We start from the raw sequence: 27,230 nt of genomic DNA on the forward strand, positions 1-27,230 counted from the left end.
AGGAGAGATCGTGCTGTTTTCAGTTCGGATAGTGGTAATTTTCTTCATAGTACCTGGTATGAGACTGTGTTTTGGATTTGTGACCAAAACTATATTGATAACACAAAGATGTTTTCATTACTGCTGAGAAGCACTTGCACAGTGACAAGTCCTTTTCTGCCTCTCACCCCATCCCAGCACTGAGTGGGCTGGGGGTGCCAAGGAGCTGCGTGGGGACACAGCCAGGACAACCCATCCCCAAATGGCCACAGGGATGTCCCACACTGTGTGGAGTCATGTTCTGCATGTAAAGCTGGGTGAGAAGAAGGAAGGGAGAGGATGTTCAAAGTGACAGCATTTGTCTTCTCAAGTCACCCTTATGCTTGATGGATCCGTGCTTTCCATGGAGATGTTTGAACATCTTCCTGCCTGTGGGAAATGCAGAATGAATTCCTTGCTTTGCTTTGCCTGCTCGCATTTTCTTTCCATTTTAAACTGTCTTTATCTCAGCCCACAAGTTATCTCACTTCTGCTCTTCCAATTCTCTTTCTCATCCCACTAGAGCGGAGTGAGTGAGCAGCTAGCCAGGCAGGTTTTGACCACAACATGTTCATAGAGATCTAGATCATAGAGACTTTTACTGCATCAAGTATCTTTTCTATTATATGCAGGCAAAAGTTGTTGGGGTTCTTTCAGTTTTTTTTTCCTGTGGCTGCCACAGTCATTAGCAAGGGAAAGAATAAAGAAAATAAAATGAGATATAGAAAGATTGAAAATTGTTACTCCTGGAGAAGGCTGTTCAGTATTGCCCGGGCAGGCTTTGACAACATCAGCCTCTCTGAATATAGCAAATATAATCTTCCTTGAAATTATGAGACAGAGACCACCTCCATGACTGGATCCTTCAGACGCTGTTTCTCCTGCCGTTCTGTATGACTTTGAGTACGTTGGAAAGGTCAAAACTTTTCGTAATTAATTCCATTAGGTCCTCGTCTTTTTCCACACCATTGATAAACTCTTCTAAAGTCAGTTCCCCTAAAAGAAAGTCAGATAGTCTTTAGAAGCTTAGAAATGCAGCAATCTCTCTAGTGAACAAAAGACCATTCACACCCGATTGAATCCCTTATGAAAGTTGCTGATAGGCAAATGCAGGTAGAGTATTTGCTAATGATTTCTCACTTTGCATCAGTCAGATCCTCACTCACTTGCTTTTCTGTTAAAACAGGTCAAACATAGCTTTCACTGAAGTCTGAAATAATTGTAAGTGCATATAAATGTGTGTAAAGGAGCTCTAAGGAAGCCTGTATCAGGGCTGAATGTGGATGTATTGGCCACTTCTCACTGAGCTAACTGGAGTTTCTATTAGAGCTGATTTTAAAAGAGATTAGTGTGTGATTTGCTAAGGATTAGTGGTCATAGTCCCCGTGTTGACTACTAGGATTATTTAGAACCATTATCAGATGTAGGGAAAAAAATCAGCAAAGTGGTGTGATATATAAATTCTTTCAAGGAACTGAAATGGCCATTTAGAGTGTGATTTTTCTGGGGTCATGCCAAAATCAGCTAATAACTTCGAAGTTTCAAGACAACAATAAAATCTCTTTTATTGAAGAGTAGGGATATTGTTTAATATTCCTCCTCTTTTCCTGCTCTTTTCCCTGTCAACAACAGTTCTAGGCATGTGTCTATTTGCATAGTACACCGACATGTCCATTGTTCTCTGTCTAGGGGTTATTCCAGTGATACTGTTTTACCTTAAGAGGAGAAATAAATCTTGGTTTAACAAGAAGAGCCAGATTGTTTCCTCTGAGAATATGGTTTAAAGTTTGTTAAATTCACAACAATGAATGATTTCTCTGTAAAATTAGAAATGACAACGGCCAGGCGAAGAGGAAAATAGCTGGATGAGTTAAGGCCCCAGGGAGCAGCAGTTTCAGTCATGTGTATGTCTGGTGAATGCTTAGTGTGCTGACTTTTGGCTGTTTTCAGGTTTAAGAAGTCCCTGTAGGTTTGGGGGGTTTTTTTGTTTGTTTTTTTTGTTGTTGTTTGTTCATTTGTTTGGTTTGGTTTTTTGTTTGTTTTGTTTTGTTTTGTTTTTGTGGTTTTGGGTTTTGCTTGCTTGTTTGTTTGGTTTTTTGGTTTTTTATGTCTTGTTTTTTGTCCATGGCAGCCTTGGAAACATCATCTGACATGAGAAAGGAAAACTATCAGCATTTAAAAAATGTGAAAAACACTTTTGAGCAATAGTCAGTAAAGTTTGCTTTCTGTTTAGTCACATATGTCCTTGCTACACTGGTGAAAGGCTCATATAAAGAGGAAAGTCCTCATTTGACAGAAGTCCTGGTTGTTAGGCTTCAATGAAAGTATTAAGACCCTCTCTAAGAGCTGGCATGCAGAGCCCTGAGGAAGTTTGTTCTTCTTTTTTCAACAACAGCCTATATAATCATTCCACAAGCAGACTCAGAACAAGCCATCTCTGTGCACTTGCATGCATCATCCTGCTTTGTCACTAATCCACTCGCTTCCTCTGAACTCTCCTCCTATCCCAGATGCTCCTCTTAGTTCCCCTCTACTTCAGTCTGTATTGCCTTTGACTCAGGTCTTTGGGTGCATGGGGTTCCTGGACTCATCACATGGACATGCTGCCCCATTTTCCTGCTTATTCAGGTCAGTTGGTCTTGGATTCCCTCCTCCTGATCCCAGGCTGTGCATTTTGATGTGCCAATAGCAGGCTTACAGACCACACTGCCGTTGCCAGATGAGGTTACACTGGCAGGCCCAGACTCACTTCTGCTGTGATGGGCCTCAGATTTCTGTAAGATAATGAAAATAAATTGCAAAACCAACAGGAGATGTGTTTTAAGAGTTGTTCCTTACAATCCATGGGATTATTTATTGTATATTAATGTAAGGAAGGACTTTGCAATTTATTTGTCTTTTTGCACTTTTTTTAAAATAAGCTACAGGAGGTAGCATAGTTGAAGCTAAATTTGGTAGAACTTGGCCTATTCCTCAGGTGGAGCTAGTCCTGTTGCTTTCCAGCAATTTAAAAACTAAGAAACTATGGAAAACTGTTTGAAATGGAACCACTATGAAGATAAGCCTCAGTATGTTATGTTTTGGATTTTCCTTGCTAAAATGTATGACACTAATGATGGTCTAGCTCAGATACAACTATTACTTGCCAGTAAACTTATGGTCAAAACAGTGAATAATCATAGAATTTGGGTTAGATTTTGACTGTGTTATTTTCACTCCTTTCATAATTTGTCTTCACCAAAGAGTGGGCCAAGGAGGTGGGTCAAAAAAATCCTCCACTAAGGCATCCTCCACATGCATCACAAGACCACTGTTTATACTCTGATTATATATTTCAAACAACTCTTTAAAAATGAGTAACTTCAATACACTAAATAAGTCCATAAAAATGCCTCTCTCTGCCAAACTGCCCAAAATTCCTGTCTGTGACCTGACTTTGCTCTTTTTAGCTTCCCTAATGTTCCAAATTTACCAATGATTACAGCAATTGCTGTAAAACATAGTTGCCAGTGGAAGGATTATCTTCATGATTAGAAGTATGAGGGAGGACATTCATCCGTAATAAATTTTCAATTAGAAACAACTCTGAAGAAGTGAAATGAAATCATAGTTTCCAAATGCAAGACCAATTGGCTTAATTTAGTATCTTGAGGAAAAACCAGGAACATGTATCTTAGCATGCATTGACAGTCAGCCTTCAAGGAACATCCAATCTGCTCACCAGTCTTTAGAACATGCAAAACCATTCATCCTATTTGGCTTTTTTTAAAGAATTTAAAACAGATTATGCCAACACAAATATATTACTCCCCCACTGCCAACTGAAACAAACAGGGCCAGGAGACTTCTTCCCCTTTTTAATGCATTTATTACAAGAGATCAGCTCAGGATTGAGCAGCTCGGCAGGGCTGCAGTCTCCCGTCTTCTCCCAGAGCGACTCAGAGGAGAAGGATATGCGCAGCCTTGCCTACCAGGGGCAGAGCTGGGGGTCAGACCCCCGTAGGAGCCTTTAAGGCCTGCTGATCCCTTGCAATAGTTGCTCCTCCTAACCAGTCGGCCTGGTCTCACCGCCGGGGTCGTCTCCCGTGGTCAGGGCGAGAGGGTCCGAAGGTGTTCCGCATCTCTGAAGGCTCAGCACTCGGCTCCTCACGTCCAGACATCACTCCAGTCTCTCAACTCTTATTTGGCTCGTTGTTTTAGGGGTTTCTCCGTGGGTTTGGAGTCGGGGGGTCTCACAAAGCATTCTGGTCCTTGGAGTCACTTTGCATAACCCCCCTCACCTTCTCAGGTGTCTTCTCACTGTTCGGGAAGGTTCCCACCCTTCACTGTGTCAGAGGAGGGCCATTACCTCGCCCCAGCCAGGGCTTTTACTAATACAAAAACAACCATTAACGACAACGACCCGTGATTACCATAACACAGGCAGCAGCCCAGCAGTAGTGGTAACTTTTTTCTCACAGAAAAAAATCAACTGAATTTTTGTTCATAACACCAATCACATTTCAATTTTGCTATGCAACCTGAGAACTGGCATTTTGGATGAACAGTGCAGGAGCTGTTTTTACTGCATGTAATTACTGCATGTAATTCCTTTGTCAGTTGACTTCACTGTGAAACTGAAGTAAAATAAGGGCAAAGAAGAGCAGATTCTGGCTTTCAGTTATCTAAACCAGTCATCCTTCAGCTGCATGTTCAAATCCCTTCTTGCAGAAGAGTCCCTGCCAATGCCAACAAAACCTAGATTCTTACCGTCATTGTTCACATCTATCTTCTGAAATATCATGTTTGTGAACTCTTCAGCACTCATGTTGGTGTAGCCATTAATAGCCTGGATTGCCTGAGGGCAGAAACACAGAAAGTTCTTTCAGAGTTTTTCCCATCAAGTTGTGAAACAATACACTGTCAGAAGCACTACTTGAAGTGCAACTCTTTAGTTCACAAACCCTTTTAAAAATCACTAAATAAATAGTTACTTCAAGTAAATCGTCAGTAATAAGGACTGGAAATTTAATTAACATAACACAGCCTAGAGATTACACACTGATTTGCATATTTCTGAGGGTCTGAAGAACCCTGGGGCACCTCTGCTCTGTAATTCACTTTCAATTCTACATCAGCATTTTTATCTGGCCCTAGAGAGTTCCATGCCTTCAGAGAGTGCCCTTTGCTCTGTGTGATTTAAATGCAGTATTGTTTTTCCCATGTGAAAGCACATGCAGAGAAAGCCTAAGTAATTTTTCTATTAAGACGTGTTTAATTTAGTAATCACAAATAAAGTCAGACCGGCCATCCTGAAGTTGGCAGTTAACTTGTCCTCCAGAGAAATTAAGAAAACCAAAAGAAACCCCTCTACTTTTTTTACTTTTGTTTGTTTGTTTGGTGGTTTTTTTTTGTTTTGGTTTGGTTTGGCTTTTTTGGGGTTTTTTTGTGGTAAAAGGACTCAATATTTGGAGTAAAGGTATAAATGTATGTTTTTGCAAAATTGTGTCCCGTTGACTGGGAAAATATGTGCATATATATAAACATGCATATACATTATATAATGGGCACACTATAGAATTTTTTTTCTGCACTTGAATTATCTTGAGGTGAACTGTGTTGTGTAAGATAAGTCACTGTATGTGCCACTTGCTTCTTTTGGTGTCTCTTTCCAAATATATTAGACCTCATATTTTAAAACAATCTATTAATCTATTCACTGATCTAGAATTCTTGACCAAATAAAATCATTAAAATGCCCCCTCCAAATGCCCCAACTTCCTGTTTGTTTCAAAAAGCAGCAATAATTTTACAAAAATAGTTACATAAACTTGTTTCTATTACTAATTCATACTTTAGGTACTTTTGGTGTTTTGTATGTCTGACCCACAGTCTTAAGTAGAAAGTTATATCCCTTCCACAGTTGAATTTATTGCAGTGCCAAGAGTAAAGCAGTGGTTCCTGAAGTGTTTTTTGTCACTGACTACCACAGAAGCCCCTTATATAGTAAATACTGGGCATTGAAGGGATGCATGGTTATCTGGAAGCAGTTTGGTAGTGGTATGTTGGTCCATAGTTTGCACAGCTGTAGAGAGAGATTTCATTTTAATAGCACTTCTGTATTTCTAAATTAATGTCTCAGATATTACACATCTTTTTGGACAAGCCCTTGTTTACTGATGCTTATTATAAGCTGGTCACCCCTTAATGGCTGTGAGCCTGTTTGTTCTTTTTTTCTTTTTGGGCCCACCATTTTTAATCTAGTCTAGGTCAATGATTTAAGCAGGTTTGAGTTAAAGTTCTTATACTGCAAAAGAGATGGAAACACACAAAAGTATAAACTGGTTTTAAAATCAGGTAAGTTAAAAAAAATATTCTTTACTTTGGAAGGATTTTAATTTTAATTCTCACTTTGGATAAAGCCCCAGACAAAACACCGTTGACACACTGGCTGTGGGTGAAAATTATTGGAGAATATTTGTGAAAGAAAGATTTCTTTAGTCTCAAAGGAGAAATCTGGAAGATTCAGCCTCTACTTCTATCTTTAGAAAGCTGCTCTTTAGGTGATCAGCTTTATTTGTTTGACCTGGTAGCTCCATCTGGCTCCAGCTCCTTTCAGTTTTGGCAGCAGCTATTTAAAGTCTCTTACAGTGACTGGCTTGGCACCAGCGGTAATGCAGAATCCAGGAAAAGTACATTCCTTGTTTGTTATGGCATTAAAACTCTATTTAGGTTCGATGCTCCCTGCAGCAAAACTTTGATCTGTAGTGAGTCCTGTACATTTAGGGCACAGTATTGAGTCATATATATTTTAAGGAGCCTTAACATACCTTTTGGATGACAGCAGCTAATGAAGAGGATAATGTTATTTCATTAGAGCAAGTTGAAAACTATGAAGATAATTTTAAAGAAAGAATTGTACTTCTTTGGTTTTATGGGTTTGAAGTGGACCCATTTTCTGGAAAATTTTGCAAGTATTTTTATCCAAATATTACTGCGCGATTTAATAGTAAAATTATATTTCCATGATTTAGTTTTGAAATAGAGGTAATGGTGTTTGTAGTAAACAAATCTAAAAGCCTTTCAAAAAATTAAAATATTGTAATATTTTATTGACATCTTTTTTTTTCTTTTCTTGCTGCAAGATCAGTTTGAGAAGCCAGTTTTCCACAACAGACTGGCATATGTACTTGTAACCATCTGTTTTCTTCATTATGCTGCTACTGTCTTGCCCTGCCTTATAGTACAGTTTATCACAGTAATGTCTCTACTGTTTCTACAACATTTCACTTTCAGTAAAGTACTTTATCTGTAGAACTATGGTTTAAAGTAAAAAGCTACTTAGATGTGTTCAATAAGGAGGAAACTAATGTCAGGAGTGTCACTAGAAGCCACTGTTAATTCTGGTTTTACAACCGTAAAACATTAGATAAAGTACTGACAATCCATTTATAGCACATGATGAACCACTGTTTCAGGGCAATGCACTGTATCAAATGCTCTTGCTATTGGTCATAACTTACTTACCCTGAATATGCTTAATAGCTCTTTTTTGTCAATGCATCCGTTTCCATCAGCATCATATAGCTTGAAATACCATTTCAATTTTTGGTCAATTTTCCCTCGTATAACCAAATTTATTGCAGCTATGAACTCCAAGAAGTCTATAAATCCGTCCTAAGAGAGAGAGGGAGAGGAAAAAACCACATCTATTTAATAACACTGGTTTTCTGTTCTTTCTGGCAATTGTACAGGAACAGGTCATCAAAGTCCCTACAATACACATTGATTTATGAAGCATCTTAATATAGAAATTTTCTGTGGTATCAAAAAGGATAAAAGGTGCTCAACTGGAAGAGCTATAGGAAGAGGTATTTTAGGAAGGACAGTTTTGTTCTCCCCTGAAATCCGGGTGCTGTGGAGGTGAGGGGCAAATCTGTTCTGAGCAATTGTTATTGACAGTTTGAGCAATTGTTACTGACAGTTTTTAAAAGGAAAAGAAACAGTTTTGTGACAGTCTGACATGTGGAAAAGAGGAGTTTAGGATATCTGGTTTGGTACTAATGAGATATCTGGAGTGGAGTTGTTTACATCTATACTGCAGAACTATGGATGATTTCCAGTGCTGTTCCAGGTGCTATGCATCTCAGGGATCACGTAATCAGTGTTTTAAAATTGTAACCAATATTCTGGCATGAACCCTAAGTACTGTGGTTTATCCAAAGAAAAATCAAGTCACTCTGATAAACATTTTACAAAGCCTTCAAGGCATAAACCAAACTCTAAATATTGAGGATTGGGGATATTCATAGGGAGACAGCATTTCAGATTGACTTCAGAATCATTTTCTTACTGCTTTGCTCAAGCTTCTGATAGAAGCCTGTCAAGGACAGGCCTCCATAGTCAGGTTCTTCTGTTTCTGTAGACATGTGGTTAGGATGGAAGAAGCAGTCGCTGAATTTGGATCCTACTTGCTCCAACTGTTTCTCATGTGCATACAAAAAGAATTAACAACTGGTAAATTTAGGGTTGTGATCAAAATCCAATTGGTCAGAATCCAATTGCTCAGAAAACCTTGGAAAGACTTGTCAGTTTCAGATGGCCTTTGACTGAAAAGAGAAGGTTTGGATGAGTATTCAGTAGGTTTAGCATGTTACTTAGTTTTATTGCCATATATCAACAGACATCTTGCCAGTTGAGGTTTACAGGCATTAATCAGGCAGGCATTAATCAGTCCCTCAGTATTGTACTACAGGAAAAGAAGATTGGTAAGGATGCACTGCAACTCATTGCCAAAATCAGAATCCTAAAGTAATTTAGGTTGGAGAAGACCCTCAAGGTCACTAGGTCCAACAGTTAATGCACAGCTACCAAGTACATCACTAAACTGTGTCCCTAAGTGCCACACCTTACATGTCTTTTGAAGACCTCCTATCAGTATATTTTTGTGACAAGGAACTGAACATGTGAGCATGCAAAGAATGACAACAAACAGGAATTTATAAGGGCTAGAATATACTAAAATTGAGAGCTCTTCTGATCAACCTTCCATTGAAAACAAACCAAAATGCCTAAACCATTGAGAGGAATGGCAGATTTGTCTTTACAAACAAGCTGTGGGTCTGCTGGTAAGTAAAACTAGCACTGGGAGATAAAAGAAACAGTGGGAAGGATTCCACTGATTGAAGAATGGAAAAAGATATTTTCTTTTACAAACAAACTTTAGGGTTGCTGATAAATTAAACTGGACATTGAAAGATGAAAGAAACAATGAGGAAGAAAAACCCCTAAATTCCATAAGAATTAAAAAATTAAAAGGGAGTGTTATACATTAGAGAGAAATCTTCGGTATCAGGTGTTTTGGGAAATCTGAGCCTCTCAAGTACCTCAGCCAATGGGAAAGAGAAAAGGGAAATGTGGCTGGATATTAGGGTAAAAAGTGAGGCTGCATCCTTCAAAAATTCGAGAGACCCCAGGGGAATGCCCCATGGCCTCTCCCTTTATTTGAATAAAGAAAAAAGGATTCCTCTGTCTCCTTTTTGGACACAAATCTCTGATGTTTGTGGATTAATTTTCCTAACAGCATCCCCACACATCTACACAATTGATTGTGGAAGTGAATGTAGGTTCTCAAAGATTTGGTATATTTTTTGAAATAGGAGCCCATCCTCTTTTTTTTTTTTCTTTTTTTCATTCTCCTCTTAGATTCCTCACATTTGTGCCCTCATGATACTGATCAGGGTCAGAGCTCCTGGGAGACCCTTGCAGTGTTTGTTTCGATTTCTGTGCAAGGCTGATCAGCAAAGTGGCACCTAAGAGATAAATTCAATGTATTCAAACACAATGGATTCAGCCTTCATGCAGAAATGGTGTGTGCATAAGCCATGCAGACTGACCATTGCTTCACAGACCCTCTGCAGGATCTCTAGCAGTTGCTTGTTTTACTGTAATTCCAATCACAAGCAAATGCAGCAAAGACACCATTCAACCACTGTTTAAGATTAAATAAAATTTGACAGTAACTGCATATAATTTTCAAACAAAATTAGGCCCAGTGTTAAAAGCAGATGCTTAACCAAGAATGTCACATCACGCACTACAAACTTAATCTTCTTTTTGGCACACTGGCTTTAATTTCTATTTTGCAAGTATTATTTCAAGAAGGATCTCATAAAGTATTTTACTGGAGGTCACAATGTATTTTGCTGATTGCATTTCCATCATCTGATTTGATATAAGAATTTGGTTAAATGCATTTTACATTGCTGCTTTTTTATTGCATTTCTTACTGCTTATTGCAACTACAGATTAATTTAAGGATTGCTGGATATCCATGAGCAGATCAATTTTCTTCTTACTCCCTTACATTTCACTTGGGATTTTGGAAAATATAATTTTGTTTGCTTTCTTTCTGCATCTTGGTGTCACTGTTGTTGCTCTGACAAAACATCAGGAATCTGGACAGTGTATTAACTATTCTAATGTGTTTGGGGATGTAATTCTGATCTGGTAGATTATATGGCCTGTCCCAAATAGGAAGGGACTGGAGGCCAGGATGAAAAAACTCCCACCTCTGAAAAACACGTGGAAGAAACTGTAGTTGTCAGGAAAGCCCTTGCCACTTTCTGCAGTCATGGGAACACTACTGGTGACATGGTAGCGAGCAGCCCTTTTCTATTTCTCAGGAATAAAAATACTGAGAAGACTTAGACATGTTTGTCTACTTGATGTGGAACCAAAAGCATTTCATAAAAGCATTGATGAGAAATGTAATGTTTTCCTTTCTACACCAAAAAACATACATTGTAGGTAAAAAAAAAGACATTTATGGGATAAAGAAGGCTACAGTGATCTTGTTGCACATATACAGATCTTTCTGAGATAAAGAGAAATATTGCACTTTTTACAGTAGCATCTCAAAATACTGCATTAAGCAGTGGAAAACATCATAACAGTAAGCTAAGAAGATCATCCTGTGGTTCTGTGAGTACAACAAATAATGCAATAAATGCGTTATGATGTTATTAAAAGAATACTGCTGCACTGATTTACCCATCTGCTGTTCTATAATCAATCTCAATACAAGTATCTAGGCAGGTCCTTATGTGTCTCTGGGCTCTGTAAAATACCTCTCTGCAGCATGCACAGCAATGTATCTCTTGACTGTTAGGAAGTCGTTAATTTACAAACAAACAGCTACTGTAAGAATAATAAAATAAATTTTTAAATAATGCCCAACATCATAATAAGCAGAGCTGACTACCAGTGGTGGAAGTTACAAATTATTTACTTTTGGTGTTTAACTCTGTAATTGTCAAATATTTGTAATATTTTTATTAAATTGAATTAATGCTGGTGAAACCTGCTTATTCATCAGGTTAGGATACAAGACAAATTTGGGTGTGTGAAGGTTTCTTTTCCATGTCTGCATGGTGCTGGCTCTGCCTTCCTTGCCTGCAGCACATTGCCAGGGGCACCTGTAGGGATGGTGCAGTCCTGCACCCTCCCCTGCCCAAATGAACAAATGGACAGGAAGGGGCACATGGAGTCATTTTACCCTTTTTACCCATTTTTTACCCATTTTACCCTTCTGCGTGTGGTATAAAATAGAGGAACAGAACTCTCCTCATGTGGTTCTGAGGAGTGGGCTGGAGACATACTAAAAGAATGGGTTCAGAACTTTGCCTCAAAGTTCTCCAGTATTTCTATACATATTAGGTTTAATAAATATGTAGACCTATTTTTAGTCTTTTAACAGTTTGACTGGCTGAACTAGAAGTTTAAGGACACTTTCGGGTCATGCATGTGTTTGTGCTCTTTGATACCGTGCTTTTGTAACTTGTTTTGCTTTTGCTGATGAGTGATTTTTTAAGCCTCTTGCAACAGATTGATTCGCACAACAAAGAGAGAAAGAGGCTCCAAAAAAGCAAGTAGAATGTATGAAATTGGTCCTCAGGGCACTATCATTTGTGAGTGCCTAAGGCCCAGAGCCCATTTCAGTTTTTCATTAGCTACTGGATCTCCTGAGGAAAAAGGAATTTAATTTCGTCCTTTTATGAGAGATTTTTGCTTCAGGCTGTCAGTTGAACCTTTACTGGAGGCTGCTCACCATTATTTGGTGAGGACACAGATGTGTGTCCCCGGGGCCAAAGCTGGGCGGGGCGAGACTGCCACATTATACAAGGGCCATTAATACTCCAGCCCTGGAGCTGTAGGAGGGCATTATTGGCTTCCAGAACAGCACTGCTAATCTTCACAGATCCCTAAAAAACTCTTAGGACTTCAAACTGTAGTAGAGATTAAAAATAATTGACTTGTCAGCTGTGAATACACAGCTGACCTGAAGCAGCACGGTTATCCAAGGCTGGGCCAGAGTGATCTGAACGTGGTGTTTTGGCTGCCTGGCTCTTCCCTGAGAGCGATTTGCTAGCATTGACAGGGATCCCCTACAGGGATAGTCAGCCACCTCATACCTCATGCTGTGGCCAGGCTTGTGGAAAGGGACAATTTCTGTCCCTGAAAACCCTATGGTGAGTGAGCTTATCATTTTACTTGAACCACCGTGGGCTCCACCAAGAGTTTATACACAATAAGCAGTGACTTGTTTCCAAAATTGGTTCCTCAAAAATCTCTAAACTCAATCTGACAGCAGGAGAATAGCTCAAATTGTTTATCAGGATTAATAAGTGTGCAAATATAAATGGTGCAGGTATTTCAAACCTAGGGCTTAGGTCATTAAGCCACCTTCTTTCCCAACCGCCTGTCTTTCAGAATAGTCCTTAAACCTCTTAAGGGAGAGGGAGGAGGCATGGGTCAAACAGCTCAGAATAACTGTGAAATTTATAGCTAATCCTATGTGCATCTTTCTTTCTTTCTGGGTCCAATTACAAATGTAGCACTGCTTTCTCTGACCTCAGAAACCTAAAGGAGGATTCATTTCACTCCATTTCTTCTTTCCCCCTTTCATGGAATCACAGAATTACAGAATCGTGTTGGTTGGAAAAGACCACAAAGATCATTGAGTCCAACCATCCTCAGTTTGTTTTTGCTTCTGAGTACTTTCATCTGTTCTTCAGAGGTTGCAGCTGCAATTATTGAAGAAATAAAGAGCTACTTGTAACTCTGTTACTTTGATACTTCCCTAGGATCTGATATTGCAGTTTGGGCTTGGCCAGACTCACAAGTTTTGTAAGTAAACAGAGGTGGCATTTGTCATGGGGCGGGGGAGACCTCAGCAAGCAAACACTATTAAATAAGGATGAACAACAAAGCAGGGAATTAGGAGCTGCAGATTGTTAAGCGGTTTTGTAATCAGTGCATTCTCATGATTATGTAAAGGGATGAGGCTGTATTGACCAGGCTGTTACACAAGGTTCTGCTTTGCCCAGATGAAGAGGACCTCCAAGGTTTGGGGACTTAAAAATTACCAGGACATTTGCATTGGAGGAGTTGGAAATACAGAGCCAGCTATATGTCCTGGTTCTCAGAATTGCAGGCTACCCTGGTAAAGCCTGGTGAAATCCAAAATGTTAAGATGACAAACAATTGCATTTCTTTAAAATTAACAACTACCCCCTAACTCCTTGCCATCATAGACAATTTTCTTTTAAGATTACTGGAGAAGACAAGGAAGTCACCAGGCTGGGGCCTCTGCCCAGGAAGGCTATACTGTAAAGACCTAGCCCTCTGCCATTCTCTCCTGGATGCTGGGGTTTGGCTCTCTGCACTCCTAATTTTGAGCCTTTGCCTGTGCTTTTAGGAACATCTTTTCCAAATTAAAGCAGTAGGCAAGACAGGAAAAAACTGAAAAATGCAGCTGTGACATCTTAATACATTTTCCAGGAAATTCCTTGCTGATAATCCTAGCAGATCTTTCTTGTTTGACAAATTCAAAAACGTAGCAGGACAAACCTCCAGAAAAAGTTGTCTTGGTTTGAAAGAAAGATGTCTCCCAAGGAAAGTGGGAGGAAATATGACGCCCCTCCCTCTTAATTACTATAACTTTGAAATTAAGGAGCTTTCAGGAAGAGGTGTGGGAAAAGGAATAACAGTTCTTTACTAGTGTGTATAACAGGGCAAACAACGACAAACAGAGCCAGAGTCCCAGGTGCAGCCATCTCTCGGCCCCAGGCACTTTCCCCTTCGGTGTAGTGATGCCCACAGCCGGCAGGGGCGCTGTTGGCTCCCAGCTGGGCAGGGCAGGTGCAATGATTCCCCCACAGCTGCAGGGGGCGCTGTGGCGCCAGCACAGTCACATCTTCCTCACGTGGTCTAAAATTAGACCATAACTCAAAACTCATAATGTTAAATCCTACAGTCAAGAATTCAACTGTACTTGCATTAAGCAAGTGATGATTTTATGATAATTAAGGCTTTTAGTTGGTAATGACAAATTATTACAGCAGAAGTTTGTATTATCACAGCAGTGCTGGCTTCAGATCCTCTGTACCTTCGACTCCAAAATCCCAGTGGGCTGAATCTCCCCAGGCACCTTCTGCCAAAGGCCCCAGGGCAAGCCACTGTTCCCAGCTGCAGAGTAGAGCACGTTCTTCACCTCTGGTCTCATCTTGACTGGGCCAAGGGCTACCGCATGAGCAATCTCCTGCTTGATCTGTGCAAAGGCCTGTTGCTGCTTGGGGCCCCAGTGGAAAGTGTTCTTCTTGCGGGTGACCAGGTAGAGAGGGCTCACGATCTGACTGTACTCAGGAATGTGCATTCTTCAAATGGCTATGGTGCCTAGGCAAGCTTGCATTTCCTTTTTGGTGGTCGGCAGAGACATTGGGGTGATCTTATTGATGATATCGGTGAGAATCTGATGCCATCCAGTTTGCCACTTCACTCCCAGAAACTGGATCTCTTGAGCAGGTCACTTAACTTTACTCTTTTTGGTGGCAAAGCTGGCTTCTAGCAGAATCTGGATGATCCTTTCTCCTTTCTCAAATACTTCCACTGCCGTGTTCCTCCACACAATGATGTCATTGATGTATTGCAGATGTACCAGAGCCTAAGCCTTTTCCAGTGTGCTCTGGATCAGTCCATGGCAGAAGGTAGGACTGTGTTTCTACCCCTAGGGCAGTCGGTTCCAGGTGTACTGCACTCCCCTCCAGATGAAAGCCAACTGAGGCCTGCATTCTGTTGTCAGAGGAATGGAGAAAAACGTGTCAGCAATGTCTATAGTGGCATACCACTTCGCTGCCTTGGACTCCAGCTTGTACTGGAGTTCCAGCATGCACAGCAGCACTCAGCGGTGGAGGCACTTCATTAAAGCCACGATAGTCCACAGTCAATCTCCATTCTCTGTCAGACTTGTGCACAGGCCAAGTGGGGCTGTTGAAGGGTGAGTGGGTTTTGCTGACCAACCCTTGGCTCTCCAGCTCATGGATCATTTTGTGGATGGGGAATCACAGCATCTCAATTCATCTGGTACTGACAGCAGTGCACTGTCAAGGTAGCAGTTGGTACTAGTTCTTCCTCCACTTTCAGAAGTCCAACTGTAGAAGGATTCTCTGATAGTCCAGGCAAGGTGTTCAACTGCCTAATGTTCTCTGCCTCTACAGCAGCTCTGCCAAAAGCCCATCTGAGTCCCTTTGGGTCTCTGTAATAGTCATTCTGGAGGAAGTCTATGCCCAGAATACACGGGGCCTCTGGGCCAGTCACAATAGGATGTTTCTTCCACTCTTTCCTAGTCAGGTTCACCTTGGCTTCCAACAGGATCAATTGCTGTGATCCCCCCGTCACCCCGGCAATGGAAACAGGTTCTGCCCCCACATGTCCCGATGGTATCAGGGTACACTGCACACCAGTATCAACTAAGGCATTGTATTTTTGTGGTTCTGATGTGCCAGACCATCAGATCCACACCATCCAGAAGATCCAGTTTTCCCATGCTGCTCCCTGGATAGAGGCAGGGCCCCTCTAACCCTGGTTATTATTTTCTTCCTGGGCATACATGATAGAGGTACTTTCAAGGGGATCCAACAGATCATCCTCCCTTCCCTTATACCTGGAAGCTTGGTCATGGGAGACTGAGGCTGCCTTCACTTTGGTAGAACTCTGTCAGTAAGTGTTTTTCCTCTTTGAATTCACGCACCCCTGCTGCCAGGACAGAAGGGGGTTTCCCATCCCACCTTCCCATGTCTTCCCCATGGTCACACAGGAAGAACCTCAGCTCATGGGGAGTACTCCCTCTCCCTAGCTGGGGCACATCAGGCTCTGATACTGGGGACTGTGACTCACACTGGTACCACACTGTTCTTCCTCACCTCCCTAATGTCTTTAAGGCCCTAAATCAAAGCAGAGACATGAGCCTGCATTGGGCCATTGACCATACTCTCTAACACCTGAGCCTGTTGGCAGTGGAACCCACTGCCTCTTGGTTGTCCATGGCATTAACTGTTGCAATGAAGATGCTGTGTTGAGATGGCCCTAGCTCTTCCGGGGCCCACAACATTTGCCCTGTGCACCTGACCTTGTCAGGATCATTACCATGCTGTCCATCCCTTCCATGCATCCTCCACCTTGGCCATTTCTCTCGTCTCTCTGTTAACAGCAGACCTTTCATTAGGGGTAGAAATGAGCCAAGACACAGACTCTCATTTAACAGTGTGAAAAGGGTCCTCGTTTATTTTTCTTTAGTGCTTAGCCATCCTGACTCTGACTACAGCATGTTCCTGCTGTTGGCTTTTCTGGCTGACTGCTGGCTATATCCTGCTGGAAAATGACTGCAAGTATTTCCTTGCTACCTCTGACTACAGGCTTTTACCTAGCTCAGTTATGACCACAGGCTCCAGCTCTATGAGACCCAGACTAAACTCATAACAAATCTTTTGCAGTAGCAACTCTCTTCCTTATTTCATTCTTCATTGTGTCTCTCTGGATCATTACTTCTTCTTCAGAGCACCTCTACCTTCTCAAGGTCTTCTTCTTCTATACTTCCCCCTAATCAGAGAGGCCCAGCCCTTTTATCACACTTTATTAGTCACAGCTGTGACCCATTAAGGGCAAGACTGTTCTTCTTCTTTTGGTAATTAGTACAATTGTGAGTTATCAGGGGCAAGGTCACTTGTAATTCCTTCTTCTACACCTACAAGGTACCAGTCGTTAGTCTGTCTCTTACCAACAGATGAGACAAAATTCCATAAGAGAAAGAAACAAAAGGAAAAATCCTAACCCCCAACAAAAGTACATTGAAGACATACATGTTTTCTAGTGGCAAAGATGTTCTATTTGGCAGATTTGGGTGATTCTATATAATGCTCTGTGAATCTCAAGGAACGTATGAAAGCTCTTAAAAGTTACATGCATATACTATCATTGTCTAAATTACTTGTATTATAATAGTAGACTGTTACTATAATAACTGGTTAATTCTTAATTAATGTATAAATAAATAGGAAAAAAAAAGACAATTATGCCTTAAAAGAAATCTTAAAATTTCTCTGAATAATAGAAGCACTTTCCTGAACAGTTTCCCATTAAAATTAATTTCCCCTTTATCTTCATAATAATTTTTAAAGTAATGCTTAAAAATAATTATGATTAATTGTCCAAAGTCAATCTCCATTGCCTATTCACATAACATGACAAAATTACAGTGTTACCTGATAATGGCATGCTCCAAATGCTTCTTAAACTCAGTGACAGCTGCAGAATACATGCTAATTTGTTTTCACTTAAATGAATATTTCAAGGAAACCCTAACCTAATCCAAACCAGTTACAAATCAAGGCTGTATGATGCAAGGAAAAGTCAATGGACTATTAATCTGTAACACTTACCTACTTGAATATTTTAAAATTTAGATTTTAAAGAGAAACATTTATTGCAAACTCAGATTAATCTTTTGGAAATGGAAAAAAACCCCAATAAACCAAGAACAGAACAAAGAAGGCCACTGAATTCTGCAGTGCTGTACAGAGATCTGAGACAGGCATTTCTTTAATGTCCCATGTAAAGAATTGGTCTCCCATGCTGGATGGTGCTGTGTCACTACTGGGGAGTTACCTCTGGTCTAAAACTTTTAGCTCATAACTTAAAACTCATGATGTTAAATCCTTCAGTCAAGAATTCAACTGTACTTGCATTAAGCAAATGATGATTTAATGATGTAGACTTTTAGCTGGTAACGACACCTTATTCTAGCATAAGTTTGTACTATCACAGCAGTGTGCCCCGTGACAAACCAATAGAAAACAAACGTAAGATTATAAAATTGCACCAATAACTGTGTGAAGTATTTACAATATTACAGAATGCTTTTTTTTTTGGAACCAATATATAAAATTGAATGTAAAAATTTTGGGAGACGGTTTAGCAGGAGAATACAGGCATTCTTTACTATAGTCTGTAAATAAATAAAGTAGTATTTGGAAATCGGTGAAATACTCATAGAACATGGAATTTTTTATCAGGGCACTGCACCTTTCAAAGGCACTTCAGCATACTGAGAAAAATTAGGTAACTATACTGCCCTGAACACAGTAAAGCATAATTTAACTTCCTAATTTACAGTAATCATGCTAGTTACTTTACATTTGAGATAATTTTATGCAAGATTACTCCAAATTAAGGAAAAGCAAATGATTTGGCTTTGTTGCTTTTGTTGCATTGTGTCTGAAACCAATGGGAACAGGATTTTTACATGTCACCTTCAAGAAGTCCAAATATATAATGAAGTAAAAGCTGTAGATATTTGTTACTTCTGACAGAAGAATTTTTCTGTCTAAGACATACCTAGAGTCTTATTTTCTTCTAGCCCTTGGTTTAGAAGCTGATTAGGTTTTTCACATACAGGCTTTTATTGCTGACTACAATGTGATAGCAATGACATAAAACAAAATAAAACAAAAATATGATTTCTAGGGTTTTCTTGTTGTGGAAACTTTTATGAGAGTGACACAATCTTCAAAATCAGAAAAAGCAAGAGTTAGACTTCTCTGGGCAAAGTGGAAGTGCTGGGCCAATACGAGAACCATGGAAAAGGAATAACACAAAGCATCCTGCCTCAATATAATATCAGTTTATATGGTTAATGGCCCCATAGTGTCATGCAGGTGTTGCTGCTGCAACTTTGTTGATTTACCTAAGCTGGTTGGTTAGAGTAGGACAAGAAAAGGGTCCAAGGAGTCATTTCAGGCTGAAAACGTCCCTAAATTTATGTGTGTTGCTGAACTTATGTTTGCTCAATTATTCAGAGACTCGTGACACAAAAGAGGAACGTAGTTCAGGAAAGTTTAGGAAAATGTTTCTTTGATTATCATCCTTACTTTCTATTAACTATTGCACCCAGTTTTGTTGTGTCAGTTCTGGTAATGCCTGCGAACATGTAAGGATGTAGCAAAGGGGCTAAGATATGACAGTTCACATCACAGCTGCCATTCCACAACAGCCATTGCTGTTCTGAGCACACAGCAGAGCAAGACAGTCTGGGAAGGGAAGCCCAACTGAAAATTGTATTTTCCAGGAAAGGACAGTTAGCAAAGTTATCCTGAGCCATTGTAGTTAATCCCACAAGAAGTGGAAATGCTTAATATTTAGGTTCCTGGTAGTTTTTGAAGCATTGCTCTCTAGCACCCATATTTTTAATCCTTTAAGAGCTCTTCATGCTTTCTGTGATCATGTGGAAAGCAGCTGACACATCATGCTTGGTAACAATTGCTCAGTTTGGCCCTGCAATCTTTAACAAAATAATATCTTCACTAGAATCTCTAGACTAGCTGCTTCATAGAGAGGAAAATAACATTCTTCTCTCTCTCACAATTCTCAAGTTGGAAAAAGTGGAAGGAAAAAAACAGCTGAAAGTCAAATGAAGAATAAATTACAATAAGCAGCAAAAGACCTCTGAAAATTATGACACCTGTCTGTGGACATTTGTATGCTTTTCATGGAATATGAGGTGCAACCACTGCTTTAATAGAGAATTTCATGGCCAAATGACTCTCATTTCCTTCTATTACAATACTAAAGATGTTGTACTTGGCTAACCATATTCATGTCCCTATAAGCAAAGGAAGATAACATCTATTTATATCCAGAACACAAAATCAGATGCTGAAAAGTCTACATGATAATTTGAATTATAAAGACACAGCAGGACAGTGGGGAAGGAGCTAGGATGAGAGAAAAAGGAAAGGTGGTCTGCCTCCCAACACTTCTTAGCTTTGTTCAAAGTATAAGGAGTGAAGGGAAACAGTTATGATTCAGGAAAAAAAAAGGAGAAAAGGAAAATAAGGATTTAACTTGAGATTTAGTTTACATTGCTATGTAGTCATCCCTACACACAACAAAGTTCTATTGAAGTAAGATATTTTTGCATTTCTTATTATCTGTTCTACATCAAACATCCTTCTTCTCTATTTTAAATGGATTCATTTTAAAATCTTTTTTTATAATTCTAATCTGCATACTGATGTCAGATGAACTCTATCAGAGAACTACTTTACATTTTAAATGAAAAACACAAAGTAGAAAAATGATTAAGGATTGACATCAGCTGGTGGTTCCTTATCTAAAGATTTCTAAAACTGCTGTGGAGTGTCCGTTTTTTGCATCTACCAACTTTATCTCGGCATAAGAAGTAGCAGAAAATAGTGTTCTCTGACGTGGTCTGTCCAACGCTTTATAAAGTTTAACAAAAAGTCCTTGAACTTGTATAATTTTACCTCAGTGCCACATACCTCTTAATCTTCTTTACTCTTCATAGTAATTCTACCTTTTAAAATCCAATTTTCTTACAAAGCAACATACACTTATTCCTGTAGCTAGCTTCAATAATGCCCAAAGAAGCAGTAAGAGAACTACAACAGCAGCATCCCATTTTCAGTCCATTGCTTCACTTGTTAAATGGCTATGCAAATTTTGTCCTTCAGAGGTCATAAGAACTCAATCAATCAATCAATCAATCAATCACAGTGTTCAATTTTTATTTTTCGTGGTGGCAAAACCTATCTGCAAGCTAATGGGAAATGAATGGCAGTGATCTGGGTTTCTGATTTAAAGAAAGAAGATATTTCAGAACAAGTGTTGCATAGTAGCAGTGCTGACTGTAGAATTTGTCCTTATTTCTGCCTAAGAGCAAATAACACTTGCAATGTATTATGGATACACCACACATTATTTTTCTATATGTTTTCTCCTTTAACACCAGTGAAACATCGTTTTGATGGATATAATAGCACTGAAATATATTCTCACTGAACCCCAAATATACATCAGTATACTTGGCAACTACTGAGATATTTTAGGTGAACATTACTGTTTCCTCTCTAAAATTCATCATTAGGATTCATGAACTAGGACTGCCAGTTATGAGTGGATGACACACAAGGGAAGGAAAAAAAGTAGGAAGAATTAAATGTGTTTGTATGTGCTTGCACATTTATCATTTTTGTATTACAAATAGCTTAAGGGCAAAGAAGGCTGAAATAATTTTTCTCTAAGAAGGGACTCTTCACATCTAAGAAAGGAAATACTTAAAAAAATTAATTTGGTTGCACTTGTATTTTAATAAACAAATTATTTTTGAAAGTTTTCATTGGAAAGCTGTGACAAAAGATAATCCTAACGCTTATTATCCTGCCAATGTCATTATATAAATAATGCTTACAAGTATTAATGTATGAGTCATCAAACAAAATGTTTGCTGAAATGCTACCATCTGCACTCCTTGTGAGAATCTCAAGGAAACTGAATTTTGCAATTACAGTTCTGGATGTTCAGCGCCTTTATTTTTCAATGCTGTTAAGAACGATGAAGAACAGCTTTCAAACTTCATTAGCATATTTATTTGTTTGCTTGTTTTTATATTTAATTATAAGCAAAGCATTCCACAAAGGGTGAGGAAGGCCAGAAAAAACTGTCACATGATATTCCCCCCCTAAAAATCTATAGATATATTTTACAAAAAATTAAAAAGATACCTGTGTTCCTGGTGCATAGGGTCATTTAGTTCTGAAACCACTGGTGGTCTGCACAAGAGACACACTAGTGCTTTTTTAATATGCTCTTGAGAAGAAAGGTTTTCAGACACAGCCTTTGCCACTAACCTCGCACAGAAACAAGCCCCACCTGGAAATGGCCTTTGTGCATTGAGCAGGGGCACTCTGGTGAGCCAGAGTCACAAAGACCTGTGCAGTGCTGATAGCTGTACCTGCACCTCACGCATGGACCTGTACCTCACAGGTGTGTCTGTACCTCATGGGTGTGCCTGTACCTCACAGGTGTGCCTGCATCTCATAGGTGTGCCTGTACCTCACAGATTTACCTGTACCTCACAGGTGTGCCTGTACCTCACAGGTGTGCCTGCATCTCACAGGTGTGCCTGTACCTCACAGATTTACCTGTACCTCACAGGTGTGCCTGTACCTCATGGGTGTGCCTGTACCTCACAGGTGTGCCTGCATCTCACAGGTGTACCTGTACCTCACAGATTTACCTGTACCTCACAGGTGTGCCTGTACCTCATGGGTGTGCCTGCATCTCACGGGTGTGCCTGTACCTCACAGGTGTGCCTGTACCTCACGGGTGTGCCTGTACCTCACAGGTGTACCTGCATCTCACGAGTGTGCCTGCATCTCACAGGTGTACCTGTACCTCACAGATGTACCTGTACACACATTAGCATGGGAGATAACTGAGCCCAAGGAGCCAAACAGCCACAGCACCTTTGCCTCACTGGCATGAAACGATTTGCCTGCTGCTGAGACCAGAGGAGACCACAGTCTTCCAAATGGCATTAAATTACTCTGTGAAGATGTCCCCTTCCCTGTCATTTGTCCACTGGCCATTAATTTCTGTGAGTGAGGAGCTGAGCTACTTTTTTATCTCTAACCTAGAGAAAGGCAGGGAATTATAAGATTTGGCTTGCAACTATTCCTGTTGGTATTTGTATGGATGACTTGAATGTAATGAGTTTTGAATGGGCTTTCAATCTATCATAAATTGTCAAAAAAAATCTTACCATGCTGCTGTTATTCCTTTTAAACTATTTTGAGTTTACTGGAAATTTAGGGTTTTTGCTGGAAATCCTAAGAGATTGAAGAGTGTCTGTAACAGGCTTCAGCTGGAAGCAGCAAAGCTGATGAGAAGGTGAAATTCACTACTGTAGTTCCATCCTACAGTATGCCACACCTTACATGCTAGCGGTTTTAAACTGGCACACATGAAACACAGAGGAGAAAATCTGTGCACCTTTCAAGAGTGTTTTTTACCACCTTGATCTATGTTTTTTACTATCTTGATCTATGTTAAATACCTTCAGACATGGATGTCCTCAGATTAACTCAAGGCATTAGGCTGCTATAATTGGAATTGTAGATTAATCACAGGACTAACTCTTTAGCAGAGCTTTCTGAGCAGATTCCTATTTTGAGAAAACGGAAGCCTACATGTGAAAAATGCATTTTATGCTGAGAAGACTGCAGTAAATGACTCAAGTTTTCCATATTGGGTTTCTCTATATTTAGATCAACTGTAAACTAGTCCCTAAACTATATGATTTTTATAATCTTCAGCAATAGAAGTCATGACAATTTTAAACTGTAAAAGTCCACTATTAAACCATGGTTAGAGCAGGAAAAAAATCAGGTCATATATCTATAAAAAGTCTATAAAAGCTGGGGGAAGCATGGGAGGCGGTTCAAGTTTGCCAACCACCTATTTATAACAGCACTTTTGTATGAAGAATACTTTTAAGACAAAGGAAATAATTTCTATCAAGAAGTTTTGTATACTCCGCCAGTCACTGGGAAAGTGACCCCTTGATTAGGAAGCAAAAACCAGAAAAGAATGTTATTGGGATGTTAGGAGACACAGGACAGATTATGGATTTTGGACCTGGTTAACACAAGAGATTTGATAACAGGGTGATTTGGCAAAAGCAAAAAGAACTTTGAAAATTGGACCTAGATCTCAAGAAGATTCAATCTGATAGGTTTACTGGAGAAAGAAAATCTCATTAAACTCTGCAAGCAAGAGATGTTGTTAGATGCATACATTTGTGCATGTGATTTTAACCTAATCACTGTAGTACACATTACTAGTCTCCCTGAAATAGTATATAAGCTTTTGTATCCCACAATAAAATCAAACTCTGATCACCGTCAGAATTCCGGTCACCGAGTCAGTCTCCCCGTGTCTCTCCATCGCCGACAGAATGTGGCAGAAAAGGGACCAAAATTTTGATCTTTACACCACAGAAGCTGTTAAAGTACCAAAGGAACTGAATGCAAGCAAAAATGACCAAATTATTTCTGAATTTGTGCATCATGCACTTACATCCAATAACTTCTGTGTCTTGAAGATGAATGATTCTCATCTGTTTATATATATATATATATAGCACAGTGCCTAAATGTTCTGACATAAAGTCACAGACCCTTTATTTGTACAATAATAGCTGCCATTTCAGAGCCCACATTGTGATACCCCCAGTCAGCCACCCATTGACCGCTCTTCACGCACCTATACTTAACTAAAAACTTTTCAGGATGAAATCCTACATTTTTGCCAAAAATCCTAGGGCAGAGAAAAATCTGTAGAAAGCTTATAGGATAAAAAGCAAGTATATGGAATAAAGAGATCCTCTTATTTTACCTCATCAACAACATACAACATTCCTTTCTTCCTGCCCTAAGAAGCTGGCTGTTGCCACATTTTCCTCAGCGTTATCACATAAAAAACATCACGGCTGTGTATTTGAAAAGCATTTGATTGATGCTTCTTGTTTCTAAAAGTATTCCTTAAACCTAGTGGCGATTCATCATGGTAATAAATAACAAATTTATGAAAACAGAATGCTTTTAACAATGCTAGAGAAGTAATACAATCATTATACTGAATAGAAATTAAAATACAGCAAATCTGTAAAGCTCTGTAAAAAATTGCCATGGGCACAGGATATAAATCTTGCATCTTAAATTGCTCCTTTTCATTTTTTTCTTAATAAAAATATCTGTTGGTCTCAAATATGCCAGTTTTAGTTTCGTTTGCCTGACATCCTTCCCTAGCAAGGTGAATCCTCTCAATATCTAACATGCCTTTACAAATACTCACAGGCTATAGATCAGCGTAGATTTCTGAGCTTTGTTGCACTTTAGCTTGATTCCCAGCTGCTTTACTGTTTAATACCTATTTCTCTACTCTGTTTTCTGGGGGTTTATTTCCTCATTTTTCTTTTTGCTTGGAGACTGATCTACAGGTTGGGATGTCCTTGCTCTACAACTCCACATTATGTGGAAAGCTGAAATTTTTAGAAAAACTAGTTATGAAACACCTGAAAAGAAAGAATATCTATAGGGACTGGTAGAGATGCTACACTAAGACACCATCTGGACACACATGACCTTCTCTGGTGAAGGGACTGCATTCCGACCCACCCAATTTGTGTAATCAAACAGGACACCCCTCAGTGGTCTGGTATATGTGACCCCAAGAATTACAAAACACAGACAAGGGAGAAGACAGCAGGGGGGAATGCTTTCTCCTGTGGTGACTATACAGCCGTACCCCACAGTCCCCCAGGGATGTGCTCCTGAAGGGTGTGATGGTCAGCAACAGGATGGGTGATGAACTAGTTTTCCTGCGAGACTGAATTCCTGGTCATTACTCTGGTCATTACCCCATTCTTTAGCCCATATTGATCATGGCACATCTGAGGAAGACAAGGATGAAGACAAAAGTTCAGAAAGCTGTAGCAAGAAAGTTGGCTGTAAAAGAGGGAGTTCAGTGACACAGATGAGGCAGCTGAGATCTTTCAGGACAGCGATCCTGCCGTGCTCAAAAGGCAGTGTGTTCTCCAGCTGTCAGTCCTGGTGCAGTTTTCATGCCTCTGTTTTTGACACCATACATACCTCCTGTATACATTTAAAATGCGTGTTACGTCCCCCCAAGCATCTGTCCTCCCTCTACTTCTCCTAAAAGCAGTTGTTTTAGTGTCTGGCAGTTTATTTAACAACTTTGTGTACAAGGGATGACAGCCTGTGCAAGAGTGACTCTGTAACACCAAACTGAGTAGCAGCAATTAGCAGATTATTCCTATTTTAGGCATCTTTGGCCACTGCCACAGCAAAGGGTGAGCAAGTGCTCTTTCTCTAACTTGCTTTGATTCCACTCTCCTCACTTTTACGTTAATCTAGATATCCCAACAAATATGAAGGTTTCACAGTACTGCAGAACATGTGCCCCAGGCCACTCAGCATCACAATGAGTGGAGGGCTCAAGGTGGCCAGCTCCAGGACCTTACAAACATGAGGCAGTGCTCAAGACAGGCCCAGAAAGGGGTGCTACACAGAAGTACCAGATGACCGTGTCTTCAGCCTTGTCTGTACTACTAAGGAAAATTTACCTTGTCTGTCTGGGAGCCAGCTACATTGCAGAGAGCTGATTGCAATCATAAGCAGTTATTGCAGCAGAAAAGAGGGTAAATTAGCAGTATAGCCTGGAGAAACTTCTGAACCTCTTCAGAACCTCTTGTAGTCACAAGACCAAACATTGAGTGTGAACTCCTCATCTGAGTTGTTTTCACCTCTGCCACAAGTTCAATATAGTACTCTGAGAAAATCCATTTAAATCTGTTTATATACACTGCACTTCAGTTATGTGCAGACCATGTTTCCCCTTTGTCTAACATTGTTGTAAGAACTTATTAACTTTGAGCACACCAATGTTTTCATATCCTTATATACAAGCACAGGATAAGCAATAAATGCAAAAATAATTTGTATTTGTAATTTCCAGTGATCTGGAAATTACCTCTCTTCTTAAGAATGGTTTCCTGAAATTTTTTAAGTGTCCCCAGAAAGTACTAACGAAGTCCTAATCCAAATCCTCAAAGCAAAGTCTCACTTTTTCTCTTCTAGTGCACCTTAATGGCAAACCTGTCCACAAGAGCAGTTTTGGGAGGATAGCACAAAAAAGAGCCTGCTGACTACAACTCACAAACAAAGCAATAGTATGAGATAAAAAAAAAAAAAAAACCAAAAAGAAAAGAAGGTTTACCTGGTTCAGATCAAAGATATCAAACACTCGTTTAATGTATAGGTCTCCCTGTGGATCCAGCCCCTGAAGATCCAAAAGTTTCTTGAATTCATGCAGACTAAGCAGCCCAGATGGACATTCTCTCATAAATTTGCTGTAATAATGGTGCATCTGTGCAGGGGGATCTGGTACAGATTCTTGGGCGCCCATGTTGTTACACAGTAAGCGTCCCTTTTTGTCTGTTCACATTTGTATCTCCC

The 27,230-nt window shown here is 39.8% G+C and overlaps 1 protein-coding gene across 1 annotated transcript in view; it reads right to left on the minus strand.

Moving 5' to 3' along the window:
• Positions 1-883: 883 nt before the first annotated feature.
• GUCA1C (guanylate cyclase activator 1C) overlaps positions 884-27,230 on the minus strand; it is a 38,425-nt gene continuing 12,078 nt past the window's right edge. The window contains exons 2-4 of the mRNA XM_054270444.1: positions 7,525-7,674; positions 4,768-4,855; positions 884-1,014 (exon numbers count right to left, since the gene is read on the minus strand). Of these exons, the coding sequence (XP_054126419.1) occupies positions 884-1,014; positions 4,768-4,855; positions 7,525-7,674 (369 nt within the window). The remainder of the gene's footprint in view (positions 1,015-4,767; positions 4,856-7,524; positions 7,675-27,230) is intronic.

This window comes from Melozone crissalis, unplaced genomic scaffold (genome assembly GCF_028551555.1).
Source record: "Melozone crissalis strain CALT ecotype California unplaced genomic scaffold, PUWL_Pcris_2 ptg000009l_1, whole genome shotgun sequence".
Taxonomy (NCBI): domain Eukaryota; kingdom Metazoa; phylum Chordata; class Aves; order Passeriformes; family Passerellidae; genus Melozone; species Melozone crissalis.